The sequence below is a fragment of the Cyanistes caeruleus genome, chromosome 6 (genome assembly GCF_971803275.1).
Source record: "Cyanistes caeruleus chromosome 6, bCyaCae1.hap1.1, whole genome shotgun sequence".
Lineage (NCBI taxonomy): Eukaryota > Metazoa > Chordata > Aves > Passeriformes > Paridae > Cyanistes > Cyanistes caeruleus.
The window spans coordinates 44,825,541-44,841,959 of NC_141706.1; the positions used below are offsets into that span (position 1 = coordinate 44,825,541).

A 16,419-nucleotide genomic window follows, 5' to 3' on the forward strand; every position below is an offset into this window, starting at 1 on the left:
GGTATGATTTACCAAGCTAAAAAGAATTTGTTATGGTGCCCTTATTGCTCATTTAAATGTTTATTTTTTGTAGTAATTTAAAAAACTGAAATGTAATCTTTTAAAATTGATATTTCGGAGATTAAGAATTTGCTTGTGTTGGTCTATGCACACTGTAGGAGACTTTTCACTGATTTTTGAGTTGTATTTTTGGCATAGCCTATCAAGTTTGCACTAACATACAATGTTTAACAAGTATAGTAGGCAGCAATGGCCATTTACTTGTGTAAATGCTTTAAATCCCAGAAATATTAACAATAATGACTTGCAGGAATCAGCACTAGAATGTACCATGTTATTAACTTAAGGCTCTTAATTTGAACAGCCAAAATTTCACTGTAAGTGGCTGACAACATTTGCAAAATCTATCCATAAGGTGTGGAAATGCTCACCTGATTATCCCCTGGGGCAAGAACTCATGTATCACTACTGATTTATACAAGTTGTAACATCTAAAGCAGAAGATTTTATCTCCTACCTACCTCACTGTTCCAGAGGCTCATGTCTCCCAAAGTGGACCCACAGAGTGACTGATGGAAGTTGGCAGGGACCTCTGGAGGTCATCTTGTCCAACCTCTGCTCAAGCAGGGCCACTGAGACCTGGTTGCCCAGGACCATGTCCAGAGGTCCCTGCCAACCTCAATCAATATTCAGTTTAAGTATGGAGATTCCACAACCTCTCTGTATGGAAACATTGCCATAGAACATACAAAGATGTGACTTGAAAAGTCAGAGGCCACCTGGAGCTGAACCTGCAAGTGTTGTAAAAGGCAACAAGGACTCCTATAAGTGTATAAGCAGCAACATTTGATGTCTCAGGCCTATCTTTTTACTTGATTATAAATTAATTACACCATTATGAGGATTATTATGAGCTTCTTAACATTTTGGTGTCTACAGCCCTTGCCATCCAACAGTGTGACAGTACTTTAAACACATGCCAAATGAGACAGAAAAGAATATATGTCACATGTGCATAAAGCTTTGGCGACTGTACCAGGCCAACGGTGGGACGGCCACAGTAATTACGAGTGACAAGGTAGACAGTGCATTTCCCAAGCCATCCCAAATGAATGAAAATTTTCACTCTGCTTTGTATGTGGAAGGGATGCATGTATAAATGTCTTCTGGGTCTTTTTATTTCCTCACAGGGTTTGCCATGCTATGGTAGTCTAGAATTAGCACCGAGAGTGTTTTTAGACAGACTGTTTTGAACTGAAGTGGAAGTTTGCTGCTTTGATCCAAGTGAGTTAGATATATGATTTGCTGTTCAAGACTGTATTCCCTGGAGTTCTTCTCTTTTTTGGATTTCAGAATTCCTCAGGTAGCAAAATAGAGGCTTCCACGCATGCTCCAGTCTTCATCTGAGCTGTAAAGCTGCAGTGTGACAATGCCGGGTGCACATTCCCTTCACCTGCTGTTCTCTCATGTCTTTGCCAGATTCTTACACTTTCTGTCTTAAGCCCCAGCATGACAGGGGCTTAAGAATTTTGGCTCATTTGGTGACTTCTCCTTTTGCTCATAGGTCTTCCCTGGCCTTACAAAAAGCATTTCCCCTGCTTTATTCTTTTTCTTTTTTAGCTGAGATTTCTATGAGTCGTGGTTTAAGGAATGGTACTCCCCAATTTAGTGCTCCCGCTGAGACTCTCCAAACCTCATCCCACTCACTCATTTCCCCCTTCTCCCTCCCACTTTCCCTGCAACAGGATGGAAAAGAGAATTGGAGGCACAGAAGGTGAAGATCAGGAGTTGAGATAAGAATAATTTACTGGAAACAGCGATGTGACAAGAAAACGAACAGTAACAGCTACAATATTAATAACCAAAGTGTACAAGAGAGAGGGAGTGATTCACATGCACAATTCTCACCACAGCTACACTATCCTGATGGGAAGGAGCCCCTTCTCCCCAGAAGAGACTCCCTTCTCCCCCCAGACTGGAAAATGTCATGAGGTGGTATGGAATATCTTCTGGGTCACTGCCATGCGCCCTCCTGGATACTGCACAAACTAACCCTGTCCTGGCCAGAACCAGGACACTTCATCATCCTTTAACTTAGAAGAAGCAAATTTAAGAAAACAAAATCAAATAAACAAACAGAATAGAACAAAACAAAACAAAAAACCCAACAACAGTAAAGGAAACCAAAAAAACTAGAGGCTCGCATTAAAGCACACAAGGGATAACTGCTTCACTTGTACTTGTGCCTTAACACGCATTTTAAGGATTTGGTCACAAAAGAAATGACTGTGTGCATATATTAACTATTTTGGATGCATACATGTGTAAACAATGGCACTAAAATGTGCATTTTTATACCAATCTGACTTTCACTAACATTAGTATAATCCAGGAAAAGTAAAGTATCATTTTCTCATACAAAATCAGGGGAGAGATACTTAGGTGCAGAATATCTGTGTGTGTGAAGTAAGTACACACAGATGTGCCTAAACGAGGGAAACAAGTGGAGACCTTCAGGGAAAAAAAAATAATCCCTTTTTATTTTCTCCAGAGGGAAGATTCTTTGTATCTAGAGTACTGCAACCAGTTTTGGGTCCCCAGTAAAAGTAAGACATCTATAAATTGGAGCAAGCCTGACAGAGGGCAACCGGTTCAGTCAGGAAGCCATAGCATTTGCAATGTAAAGAGAGACCAAGGGTACTGCCCTTGTACAGCCTGGGAAAGAAAAAATATTCCTTTGTTGGCTCCAGGGAGACCTAAAGGCAGCCTGACAGGGTCTGTGCAGGGGTTGTCAGGAAGGGCATCCTCTTCACAGTGCTCCATGACAACAGGGTGAGAAACAACTGGCTTGAATTGAAACAAGAGAGTTTCAGGCATGTTACAAGGGAAAACTTTTTCACCACGGGGGCTGTCCGTCATTGGAACAGGTTGCCAGAGAGGTTTTGCCATCCCCATCCTTGGATGTTTCCTAACAGGATAAAGTCATGAGCAATATGGTGTGATCTCATATTGGTATCACTTTGAGAAGAAGTTGGGTTGGACTGGAGACTGCCAGTGGTCACTTCCAACCTCATTATTCTACAATTATCTGATCTGACAACTGCTGCTGTATGAAGATGTTCATTTTTTTTCCTCCAACCGTGAAAGAAATCTGTGTTGTAAACCACACTTTTGGTAAAGTGAAAAGCCAATCCTAACTGAAACTGGAGCTTCATGGAAAGCTGGAATGGCCTAAACCAGAGTTAAAATGAGCTTTTGCAAAAAGAATTTATTTCCCTCTGAATTTTGATTTTCTGAAAAGCATATCCCAGAATAATTTCAGTCTTCTTTAAAAGGAACAAAGAAGTGAAATGGAATTAAAAAGAAGGAAAAATCTAATTCAGATACATAAGGAACAAGAAGCTGGCTACAAATAAAGTTTGCCAAGTTCTGTGCTTCTGTTTGCTCTTCTTGTGTTGTCTCTGTGTCAAGTTTCAAAAAGAAAATTTTGTTTTCTGGATTCTAACTCAAAAATACATAGCAGAAATTTGCATAACATTTAGGAATAGCTTACTAATATAATTGTTTCAACACAGTGCTCTTTAAGCTAGAGATTAATGCAAATAAGATCCTCAGTGACCAAAGAAGGCTATATCCAAATAACCAGTTTTGAAGTACATGGGAATGTTAATCCCACTACTTCTTTCTCACATACCTCTGTTGTTTGAACATCAACACAAGTTTTTTATTTGCATATTTTTCAGTTATGTGATCTGTCCAATTCTAAAATCAGGTTCCTTCTTCCCCTAGATTTCTATGCTGAATGTGACACCATATGGTATGGGATATGCCTGTGGTCAGCTGGAGTCTGCTGTTCCAGCTCTATCCAACTTCTTGGGCACCCCCTGCCTGCTCACTGCTGGAGGGGTGTGAAAAGCAAAAAAGGGCTTGACTCTGTGTGAGCACTACTCAGGAATAACTGAAATATCCATGTGTTAGCAACACTTTTTTCCAACACAAATACAAAATTTAGCCCCATACCAGCTACCGTGAAGAAAATTAACTGCATCCCAGTCAAAAGCAGTATAATGTTGCAAAGTAATTGGAAACTGTAAGTTATGGTGAGCATAGGAGAAAAAGATGGTTTATTTTTAAGTTATATGATGGTTCTCAATGATGAAATACAAGAATAACTTCAGTAAGGCTCCTTGTATTAATAAGTACAATTACCTGAAATAAGTATTTTTAGATTCAAACTTTCAGTTAATATGGGTAACTTCTGTGCATGCAATGCTAGCAGCTTTCTTGCTCCCTAACCAGTTGTAGCACTTTTTAAGTTAAAAACTATTGAAGAGATTTAACAGAATTTAAATCTATAAGTTTCAATGCTTACAATACTTCAGTTGGAATACTTGGAATTCATGTTTAAGTGGCACAAGCAAATGTTCTAAATAGCAGTTGGTTTTATGGAGGTCCATATATTTTTCCCACATCTTTTGTAGAATGACATGGAAGTTCATTCTTTTAAAGACTGAGATCGATAGATGTGAAAGTCAGAAATCAAGAAGGTTCTTTATTATTTCCCCAAATGAAGGACTATTGGCACAGGGACAAACTCAATTTTCATTTTAATTACAGAACTGAATCACCCTGTAACAAGAGAAATAGATGAAGAAAGATACTTTGTAAGCCATTACTTCTAGTCCTGGATAAAAAGACTTTTCTATTCAAGCTTTGGATACAGTTGTGTGTGTTTAATTTCCTTCCATTCTATAGTTTCATGACTGATGTTATGGAATATAATACTCAGATGGTGCCATTTCAACCATACTCCATGGGCTCTGTGTATGGATATAGAATGGTGTAATTCTTGCTGTCAGAATGTTGCTCTCATTCCAGTTTTAAGGGCTATTAAAAACTATAAATTATTTCTACTTAACAAGTCAATATTCATTTTCACAGCCACTGCAGTAGCAAGTCAGAATACAATAAATAGCCTAAATAGTCAGATTCCTGTACTCTGACTGACCCCTGCTCAAACGATTCAGCCTGTTTGTTCTGCCATCTCTTAGTCTCCTTCAGAGTTCTCTCAGTCTAGATTTCCTTCAGGGGAGCACAAAATGTAGCAGAAGATTGGACTGCTCTATCATCCAGTTTCCCAGCCCAAATGAACTGGAACCCGTTTACTGTGGGATTAGTGAAGCTGCAACCACTAATGTAGAGTGGTGATCTCAGTCCTCCTTCTGAAGCAAAAGCAGACTACCTTGAGCACCTGTCCCAGCAGTTTACTTCAGAGAACTAACTGGTCTTTTCATACCTGTTGTTTTTTTTTATCTCACTTTTTCAGTTATAGCCGTTGACTCATTTTCCTGCTCTTTTCATCCTCTCTGCTTGTTTCTGTTCTGGCAGCTGCTGTCATTGTTTCAGTGCTAGTTGCTTTAGACATAACATGGTGTAACTACAGTCATTAAGAAGAATGACCAAGTAATGGTATCCCTCTAAACCACACTGTTATTTTGGCAGTAAAGTTTTGGGGAAGTCATGGAGAAGACAGCAGTTCTTTTAAGTATTCTCTGTCCTTGCAGCATTGACTTCTGTTTTATCAAAGAGTTTCAGACACCTGACAATAAACATAAACCTTGAGCTAATTAAATTTCCCACTTACAAGCACAGAAGAAGTTCTTTTCTATACCAAAGAGAGGATTGGCTTGGATATGCAGTAGGAGACCATGTAATACGTGATTTGGAGGAACCTAACCTGCCCCAGTAAGATGCAGCCAAACATAGAGAAAGGAATGACGCTGTAAGGGAACACTAAGGTTTTTGTTTGTCTTCTCTTATAACAAAGAAAAAGGCAGGGACCATCTTTCTGTTTGTTTATTGAACTGAGTGTCAAAATTAGTAGAATACTGGGGTGGAGAAGCACTGCTGTCTTTAAATCAAATTGGTTAAAACCACATCTCTCAGCAACCCATGGAGGTTTCAGTGAATTTTTAGTCAATTTGTGGGGGTGAGGGGAGCCAACACCCTGATAATTTGGACCTGGGATTTGGAATCTGCGTGTTCAGTCTTCCCCTCCTCTGTTTTGTGCTTTCCAGTGGGGTGCTGCAGCCCCAAAGTGATGGGGATTTTAGGTAGGTCTTTGCAATCTCATAAGCGTTTTCCCACTAGTAAGCACCTATGTCTCCCAATGGCTTCTTTCCTTTGTCACTTTATTGCTTGTGCAATCACAGCTCTTGTCAGTGTTACAGGAGATAAAAGTCCAAGGTTTGGAGGCTGTTTCTGAGCTGGATCAGACAGCCAAATGGGGGAAGACTGATCAGTGAGCTGCTTTGCACTGGAAAGCAGCTGCATGAAATTTTACTGGTGCTGCTGAGATGGCTGTATTTCTCAGGGGCTTGGTGCAGGTGAGCAGTAGAGGCAGAGCCCTCCCCTGTTCTCCTTGTGTATTTCACACTTTATTGAATTTATTATCCTCCTGTCTCTGCCCCATTTCCAGACTTCTCGTTCTCCAGCTTGGAATTGATTATTGTCTCACTTTCTGCATTTGTTCAACTTTCTAACAATATAGTCAGAGAGACTGATTTTAGAAGTAAATCTGTGGATAGGAAAATTTCTTGGGGGCATGGCAGACCAGACTCACATCTATTCTCCAATTAGTATTTGACCATTTACAAAGAAAAGGGATTGTGGAGAGAAACTTCAGTATGTACCATAAGCTTGGTGTTTACAGTGGCAGTTTGGCAGGCAATGAGAAGGCGAAGCAGTATCTGAACCTGTTGGGGGCTGAGGGGTGTCCTTTTTTTGCCCTCCAATGAAATATTTTAGCCATCAGCATGCTCTTTAAGCTGTCTGTGTTTCTCATTCATTTAGAAACACAGAAAAAAAAAAAACCTTGCAAATGTTTTGCTTCTTGCCGTGACATGACTTCATGACTTTAAAAGTTTTCCTATCTCACTGGGAAAAAAAAATTTAGCATGGCAAAACAATTTCCAGCTTGGCTTTAGTGATTTATGAAAACTTTGAGAGAGAGGAAGCACTGAACTGTCAAAGATCCAAGGCACCTGATGGAATAACAAGCCACCTCACGCCATCCCTGCAACCAGAATGTAGTACATTCAAATTGCCTTGTGCTGCTGTCGGATTGGTCTGACCTACACTTTATGAAATCTTTGTGCCTAACGTTTCCAGGGGCTGGCTCTTGGCCTTCAGAGGTGCCTTGCCAATAGAAACACTAAGCAGCAGGTCTGAGGAAGCAGCATGAATATGGACCAAAGAGCCAAACACACTCCGTGATGCCGTTTTAATTTGCACCGTGCACTACGCTAATTCCACTACTGCTTCTGTTAGTGGGTGTTATAGTGGCAAAGTTTCTTAAGTTTTTCAAATTAGTTGAGGACCAACCAGTCACTTTTTGTGCCAAGTACATTAAGGCTAGAAGTACTCCACAGGTCCTTATATTGTATTGCACCAGACTTGAGCCGACTTCTCTACTTATTTGCTGTCATGGGGTAACGTGAACTAAAACAACATTTACTTTGTCATTTTTGCTGGAATGGGTCTTTTCACATGAGTTTCTGTTCTTCTCTAAGAGCAACGATTTGCTTGACAGAAAGGAATTCCTTGCCATTGGAGGCTGATATGGTCTCACGACTCTGTATACAGGGCCCTGCTGGCATTCCGTTCACAGCTGTCCTTTGCCTGGCTGATTCCTTCACCTTCTTTTCTACCTTTGCTCTATGTTATTTTCTATTATGACTTCCTTGGTTTCTCAGTGAGCTGAAAAGTCTAGGAGGTGTAATTTTGTTCTGTGCTGTTTGAAATAAGTACATAGAGATGTCGAGGAACCATTTTTCAAAGTTGTTAAAGCGTAATAAAATTGAGTTCTTGGAAGGTTTAAAGTCTCTGGAAGAACTACCTACAATCAACCCACTGACTGCTACTTGTAGTTTGTAGATAACAGTACAAAGTATGAAACTCCTGTAGAAGTACTTGTAAAAATTAGGATGATGAGATCACCAAAGAGATCACAAAATCAAAATTGGAGAATCTATAATGAGCATTTGCAGGGTTATGGAATCTGTTACCTGATAGAAAGGGTGTGTGGCCAAAGGCTACGGATTCTGATTCTGCCACTGAAATGTTGAAATGCTGGATGAATATAGATGAATCACATCGCTAAACTCTGCTTCAGCTGCTTTATTTGTATAAACTGAATAAGAAGTTTTACCCTTTTGCATAACACCTTTAGAGACTATGAATATGCAGGTACTCTTGCTTTAAAATGAAAGAAGGAAAACAGATACAGAATAAGAAGCAGCCCTCTCTAGAGCAAGTTAAAGAAACACAGGAAAACCGTGTGTGTAATAAGAGGCATTTGGAAGACAGATTTTCCCATGAGAAGTTAGGAAGAAAATCTAAAAGTGTAAAAGAAGAATTTGGCTTGCCCTATAAATATTGTATGAAAGGGAATTCTTTTGTTATTAATATGATATTTAGAAATAAAGTAATAACATTGTCAGGAGGACTTAAAATGCCATTTCATTTTTGTTGGTTTTTCACAGGACATGTTTTTATGTTAAAATGTCAATTCAACAGTTTTGAAAAATCAAGAATTTGATGTGTTTCAGTTCAGTTCTCTTCAGCTGAAGAACTGAAACAAAATGTCATTTCAGTTTGAAATACTAAGGTGAAAGAAAACTTTCACTTAGAAGTGTGCCACAGGAAGACAACATAATTGTTTTGTGCTGGAATTTGCATTTCCCAATAAAAAAAGTCTTTGGTGAGAAAACTTTCTACGTGACGAATTTTCAGTCAGTGCTAGACATAACATTGCTTTTCTTACTCTGCACTTAACACTGCACACAGTGGAAAAATGTTAGGGAGTATCTAAGAATGCAGGTGGCAGAAGAAGTCCTCTGCCTGTCACAGAACACAAAACAGAAAGCTGCCCACCTGTTTTGTTTACAAAGAGAGAAGTCAAGGGTAAGGTATTTACTTTATTCAATTCCTGTCTAAACTTAGAGCTTTTGTTAAATTGATACATGCATGTCATGCTGATGCATTTTACTGGAAAAAAATTCCATTTTAACTTCCCGTTCACAAACTGCTTTTCTAGCTAATGTGATAGAGGTCTTGTGTTTTGGAAGGTTTTTAACCTGTGTCCAGCATTCCATAATGATGTGTTACTCATCTGGTACGGGTAGTTCTTCCAGCATAGGTGTGAAAGCTGTCATCTTTAGAAGAGTAGAAACCAACTTGGAAATTTCAGCCACAGTTTTCCAGTGAATAAGCAGGCCTGCTGGGATTTGCTCAGTTCTGAGTCTCACAGATATTTGAATAAAGTGTAATATACTAGTAATATTTGCTTTTGTAAGCAGCAGTTTACGTGGTCATGACAGGAAGGAGAACTAGCATAGTTCTTTTTTCCTTCCACTAGTCTTTTTTCCTGATGCCACCAAGAAAGGCATGTAAGCAGTGGCATGGAGCTGCTGTTTCACTAGCAGAGGAGCTTTTATGGCTCTGAGTTTGGAAGGAAAGGACACAGAAGGAGAGGGAGGGAGTTACACTGAGTGAATCATCAGTGTTGTATTTTCTTTAACAGCAGAGAGCTTAGAGAAGCACTTCTATTACCTGAGCCATTCCATGTTACGATTTTTGTCTTTTTCGCTTAATCTGTGCTGTATCAGCATTACAGAATGGCCGCCTGAAAATGTTTTCATGAATGACAAAGAAGTGCAGGATTTATTTCTTATTTATTTACTTCACCTTCTTCACACTGCTAGCTAGCCACACTTGGTATGACAGCTAGTGAATTGAAAAGTATTTTATTATACTGTGCAACGCTAAAAGTTTCAAGAATGAGATCTCAGAATGAAGAGAAACCTGCAAGCACTGTAATCTCAGGGTTGAACTCACTGAGGTTGCTGACATTTGGAGCAAATAAAGTCATGCTCTGTCACACAGGTTCCACCACTGTGTCTCTCCTGTCATCAAGAGAGGTATTTTTATGCAGTTTTTACCATTCTCTTAGGACTTCTGCTTTGATTTTTGAGAACAGTTTCTTGACTCTGGTAATTAAAATAGATTTTTTTCATGCCTGACATTGTCATTGCTTCCAAGCTTTTATAGTTAATAGCATGTTTCTGTACCATTCACAAGACACCACAACAAAAAATACTGATCACTACAAAATAAGCTTTGAGACGGCCAAACTGTTTCAAAAGGAGGAAATAATAATTGAATTGTGTAAAATTTGTTCATAAATGTTAAAATGTTAAGAGCTCTAACTGTAAAGGATCTCTCTTTATTCAGTGTAAATTTGTATTTAGTGCTGGTCAAAGTAGGCTTGTATGTGTAAGCAGTATCTGCCCAACAGTCAATAGTCTAAACTGAAAATACAGTAGATTATTTGGAATTTCTCTGCTTGTCTTTTGTGTCTAATTTATTTTGTTTTTTATTTTTTTTAACTAAGCAGGAAAGTATTAAAAAAACAAAGTCCCGATTTTTGTTTTGTTTTGGTTTTTTTGTTTTTTGTTAGGTACTTTTTTTTACTATTTCTGATGTTTGCAGCAGGAAAAGAAATCCTTTTGTTTCATTTAACTATTCTTTTAAAATAGAATAGTAAGTAACAAGTGTTGGGTAGAAACAAAGCAAAGTCACAGTTGGATGTTGCTGTTATAAGATAGGCGATGACAATGGTATCTTTTTAGTGTATCTCTTATCTGTGGTGTCATTAAATCTAATGATGTGCTAAATAATAAAAGCAGCCTTATCACATTGCAAGGCTTTGAATTGTCTCAAAGTTGCCATGCCTGTGGGTTCCCTTTGGCTTTTGGACAGGGTTTGGAGTCGGAAGGAGCTGCAGTTCAGAGTGCATTTATGTGATCAAAGCTCTTTAGACAGATGGCTGCTAGCACTCCAAAATGATTAAAATATGTTCCAAGCAACATCAGTCTGTGGGCTTGGGGACCCAACCTTTCATTAGTCAATAAAGGGTCTTGAGTTCTTGAAAATGAAATCTTTAAAGGCTAATAAGGCTGCTGGTTTGCTCTGAGCTGTTTCTTTGGATTTGCAGTTGTGGATTGGAAATGGGCCAGTATCTGTCCAATAAATATGAGGCTTTAAAAAAATCTGGTTGCAAGAGACCTCCCAGCAGATCTGCCTGTTAAACAGTGTGGCCAAAATTTTCAGTCTCATATATGTAAATTTAGACACCTGAGTCTGCATGTAGGGAGCGGGAAGGGACCCGCAAGTGCCCCTTTGAAAAACTAGTATTTTTCTGGATCAATAGTTTAACTGTAGGTGCCAAAGCTGGATCATTTTGACCTGTACATTTTTATTTTTAAATCCCTATGTGTTGAATAAGGATCATTCTAGAATACTTTCAGGATGCCATAATTAAGAGCATTAAGCAAGTTTTCAGAGCTTTTAGAAATCAGTAATATTACTTACAGCATTCCCAAGTGCTGTCAGTACTTGCCAAATCTAAATGTGTGATAGTATAGTTGGGTGCTACAGTGTGGCTGTGTTTATTCTCTTGTCTTCACCTGGCTTGTGAAAGATAGCGACTGAGGGCCTGTGCAAGTGTGAGGTGTCTGTAACCTCCTCTGCAGATTTGTGTGAGGGCAGCAGCATTAAATGCCTGTATAAGATACGTGTTTGAGCCTTCTGTTTCTTTTTTTTCCTTTGTTTGACAGAAAAGAACTTGTTCTTACAGTTTGTGAATTTCTGAATTTGAAGTGTTCTTACCCATTAGACTCTTTTACACAAGGCTCAAAACCCAAAGATATGTAAATTCACTCTAAAAATGCCTCAAGATTTAGCCTACTGCTGTAGAATGTATCTAAAACACATCAGAGTTTTGACATGCACCAACAGAAGTAAAACAAGTTGTGGTGATCCCATTAGCTCAATGTGATCCCATTAGCCACATTGTTCAGCCTGTCTTCTTTCACCTTGGGAACAGCTCTTGCATTCCTTTTGTCAGGATTCGATGGGGCCAGCAGCTGAAGTTCTTCCCCACACACACCATATTTACTCCAGGAATGTCAGATCCATTTCTTTTTCTCAGAGTCTCCCTCTGAAGGCTTGCCTTCATCTGAACTGCCAGTGAATTTTATTCATCAAAAACCTGAGCAAGGTGTTACTGGTTTTTGATAGAAGTACATCAGACTCCGGATTCTGATTGTTTTGAAGAGCTGATTTTGGTTTTCATTTCTTGTAAAATATCTGGGGTTTGTGCCCCAAAGCTTTTTGTCCACCATCTAAAAAATCCTGTCACCTACTCTGCTCTTACAAATAATTTCTGAAGTGCATCACATTTTCCCTAGCTCTAGACATAAGTATTTTGTTTCTGTTCTTCAGATTCCTGGGAACTAATTTTTTTCCTCAGACAGAACTAAGAGCTCATTTGGTACAAAGTAGGCAAAACAAGACAAAAGTCTACACTAAAAGCCCAGGATGTAGTGCACATGCCTGTTTCTCTTAGTGTCTCCATTTCTGGAGTTCCTTATGAACAGATATATTTACCTTGGACTTGAGAGTTCTCACAGTGACTTAAGTGTGCTCTGAAGTGGTCCAGTTATTTTATCTCTGTTACTATTCTGCCTCCTAATCACCTAAATGAGTCAGAACTTCAGAGTAAGGAAATGCACAAAGCTTTTATCAAAGTGATATGATTTTAGGGCTCAATAGATCATGAACAACTAGGACTGGTAAAAAAAGCCCAAAACCATAAAGGACAGATTTGCAGTGTCTTGAGAGCAAACAGAATTTCTGTCCTTATGAATTATGTTTCTCTTTGTATCTCCTAATATATCAGACTTTACATTAATCACTTTTCCCTCCACTCCAAGGCATCATATGAAACTTTACTAATCAAGCCAGCATCCTATATAGCCTGGTTTCGGGGTTGTTTTTTTGTTGGGTTTTTTTTGTTTTTTTGTTTGGTTGGTTTTTTGTATCATTTTTCTGAGCTCTACAGAAACTCCATTTCCAACAATGCCATGTTACAAGCAACTACTACCAAGTGGTTCACCCGTATTTGCAGGTCTGAGATTTGCAGAGAACTGAGCAGGACTTCACGAGCAATATGAGTCTGAAGAAGTGGATAATTTTATACATGCTGCTAAAGTGCTTGGGGGATTCCTGCTTTGAATGTTCTGATTTGTCATTGTTTTCATCTGGAGTTGCAAGTCTCTGTAAGTTGCAAAGACCAAGTACTAAAGGTCTCCATTTGAGGAGTGGAAATGAAGGGCCTCCTTTGGAATGTTTTTTCTTTGCCTCTCTATTCCCCTAGCTGTAAGATGTAAATAGTGCTACTCATGCTTTTTTTTTTTTTTTTTTTTTTTTTTGGGAAAGTGCATTGATTTAAGTTTTCTTTATTAGATTCTGCTAAATATTAAGTGAGATAAACCTATATTTATCGCAGTGGCTATTGTATTGCAGCAGTCCTGAAATGCAAGTACAGAACTGCCTTTTCCAGATGAGTCATACACTGTGAGTGCCCCATTAATACATTTAATGTTTAATGACCAACTATTTCTCCTGCTTCCTCCAAATTACTGTAAAGTTACTATTCCAAGGAGAGAAAGTAGCTTTTTATTCTGGAGAAGACTGTGGCATTCATCGCTTTCAGTGAGAATGTAATCTTAAACAGTTCATGGGATTTCCTCTGCTAAAAGGCAGCATGGATTTGGAAATCTTTGAAACAGGAATAAGGCTGCAAGAGAGAAAAAAAATAGGTATCTGCTGTTGCATTAGCTCAGTTTGGAGCATGTATGTCTGTGTGTGATCAAATTAATGTGTATATATATAACTTTGTTGTAGAAATGTTGCAAAGTTCCTTTTTCCTGTTTGTAACAGTGCAGCTCTTTATGACTGGGGGGGAAGAAAACCTGGTTTTCTGAAGGAGGTGTTGAGCCTGCCAAAGTTGATGGAGGTGAATTTGGACAGCCAATTAGTGTGGGACAGCTAGATAGGAACAGAGAAGAATGTAAATTGAGTAGATTGCTGCAGATTTATGCTTGCCAGAACAAAACAGGCAAATTTTAAAGACCCCAAGTTTGCAGACTTAAATAAAGGCATGCCTTAAAAAAATCCAATGTGTTGGTATAATGATACTTCTTTTGAACATTATGCTAGAGAAACAGTACAAGAATGTCAAACATTTAAAAATTATTTTTACTCAGCTAATTCTCCCATAATGGACATTAATACTGTTGACATTACTCATGGGTTGAATGCAGGCAATTTAGACAATAGATAGTATCAGGTGCTAATAGATCAAATGTAATTATTCTTTGTGAAATAATTTTACACAATTTAGCAAAATCGTTTCAATTATTCACTGTAAGGGAAAAGGCTGAGTAAAAGTGAAAATACTAAGCTTTCTCCTCTAGGGGCATTATATGCATTTCTAAGTCACTTTTTTTTTCTTCATAGCAACCTTTCCTCTATAGCAGCTTCCAGTGCAAGTTATTACAATTCTTTTTGCATAAGATAGGTCATGTGAAGTTCAGCTGTAGGTGGGGCCACTCTGGTTGATAGGGGGACAGTCTTAATAGATCCATTTCATTAATTAAGTCATGCATTTTTTTATTAACAAAACCTGTATGTCAGGTTTAGCCAGCTGGGAGCCATTCTTATGGTTGTTATCTTTGTCAGAAGGAATATTGTGAAAATAAGGAATTACTGTACACGCTTTAACTCCTGATTAAACAGAGGAATGACATCCGCTCACCTGCTGTCCATGAAAAAATAACTTAGGGGCATATCATGGTGTTGATTCATTGATTCTGATCTTACATATCTCATTAAGGTAAAAATTATATACATTGTATTGAAAATATACCATGAAGGACTTATGTCATACCCAATCTGTGGTCATTGAAACAACCAAGGTTGAGGCCAAAATTTCAAACATCTAGATTATTTATTGTTTCTTTTTATTCCTGAAGGAACTTTTTCTTCTTGCCCTTATTTTTGGCTGTAAAAAGTAATATTTTCTTACGTTTTTTCTCTTCTGGTCTTCCATTCCCAGAGATCAGGAGGAAGCAGCAAGGTTTCGAGGAAGTATTTAGTTGTACTAGGCAGCCAGAAGAGCACCTACTTATGGCCACAGCCATTAGCTTCTTGGCACAAATAAATTCAAAGCAGTCTTCACTAGGCTTTCTTCTGGTTCTCAGTGGGAAATGCACTAATGGCTTCCACTATCATTAACGAAGATTGAACTGGGAGGAACTTTCACCAAAGGGGAAGAACTTCTGTGAATTTGTCCCTCACCAAAAAGACTGCGAAGAAGGATGGATAACAGTGTTCATGTTACCCAATGTATCTTTCTTTTGCTTCTGAGCTAGGCAAGATCTTAATGTTACCCAGGCTCATATAAGATTATGTTCTGTTTCAATCATATTCTGTAAAAGGGATGTCCATCCCAAGGGTTTTGGTGGAGATAGAGAAATACTTATTCTTCAATTTGCTCTTCTTCCCTACTATCTTTACCAAAGAAATCATTTGACTATGCTCTTACAGTTGTGACAGTAGAATGAGGAATGTCGTGATGTAGGAATTTAGTGTTTCCTCTTGAGCAATGTTACTGCTCATATCAGAGGAGGGTATAATACCTTTTGGATGTGTATAAGCATAGTAGGCTGTATTCATACCAATAATTATCTTGTCCTGTTCAAAAAATAAATAAGGAATTGAAGAGTGTTGAATTCCGTGTTGGCTAGATTTCACAAGAGCTTTCATATTCATTCAGTTTCCTTGTCAGGTCCTGAGAAAATAATTAATTCTTTGGTTCAGTGCAACCAATATATTTCCTGCTATAGTGTTTCATTTTACCTGCTGGTCATGGAGAAATGAAAGAAAAAACTGCATTTTTTTTTGTGAAATCCTGTGTCATAAAGTGAAAAATGTTTTCTTTCTCTTCAACCTAAAGCTAAATTAAAGCGCACGACTATATTAATTTTTTACAGATTTTATTTCAATAGCTCAATGGTCACAACTCATGAGGGAGGTAAAGGAAGAGAGAGGTGAGGGGAGCACATTTAAAATTTTTAGGATACAGAAATAAATTCAGCACTGTTTATAGCCTTTTTCCAACCCCTACGCTTGAGAGCTTCTCTTCACTGATTTTTCCCCAACCACCAGTCTACTCGCTTTTCAAGAGGTATGAAAGTTGTGTGTTTTGGCTTCCAGTCATGTGCCATATCCAGCTGATGGCCCCTTTCACTGGGAGGAAAGAAGGAACATCTCAGAACACAAGGATGTTTGTGCTCAGGGCAGATCAACAAAGCACAGGAGGCTGCTGTCACTGCCTATGCCCCGTGGTGACAGTGGTGGCTGAACCAGCAATGGGGAGGCAAAAACTGGTGAAAAACTGTTTTTTCCATTTAGGTCCCAAACCTGGATCTGTCTGCTGAGGTCAGCCAGGTT

General features: G+C 38.6%; 1 protein-coding gene across 7 annotated transcripts in view; it reads left to right on the forward strand.

The window, feature by feature from the left end:
- Positions 1-16,419, forward strand: part of MIPOL1 (mirror-image polydactyly 1) — a 184,808-nt gene that overhangs the window by 134,057 nt on the left and 34,332 nt on the right. Inside the window, exon 11 of one of the 7 annotated variants that reach the window (XM_023927854.2) lies at positions 15,023-15,112. The exons of 5 other annotated variants lie outside the window; for them this stretch is intronic. In XM_023927854.2, the coding sequence (XP_023783622.2) occupies positions 15,023-15,062 (40 nt within the window). In that variant the 3' untranslated portion in view covers positions 15,063-15,112. Of the gene's footprint in view, positions 1-1,745; positions 1,882-15,022; positions 15,113-16,419 lie in introns of those variants that run through there. One more of the 7 variants, XM_023927853.2, reaches the window with a different exon arrangement.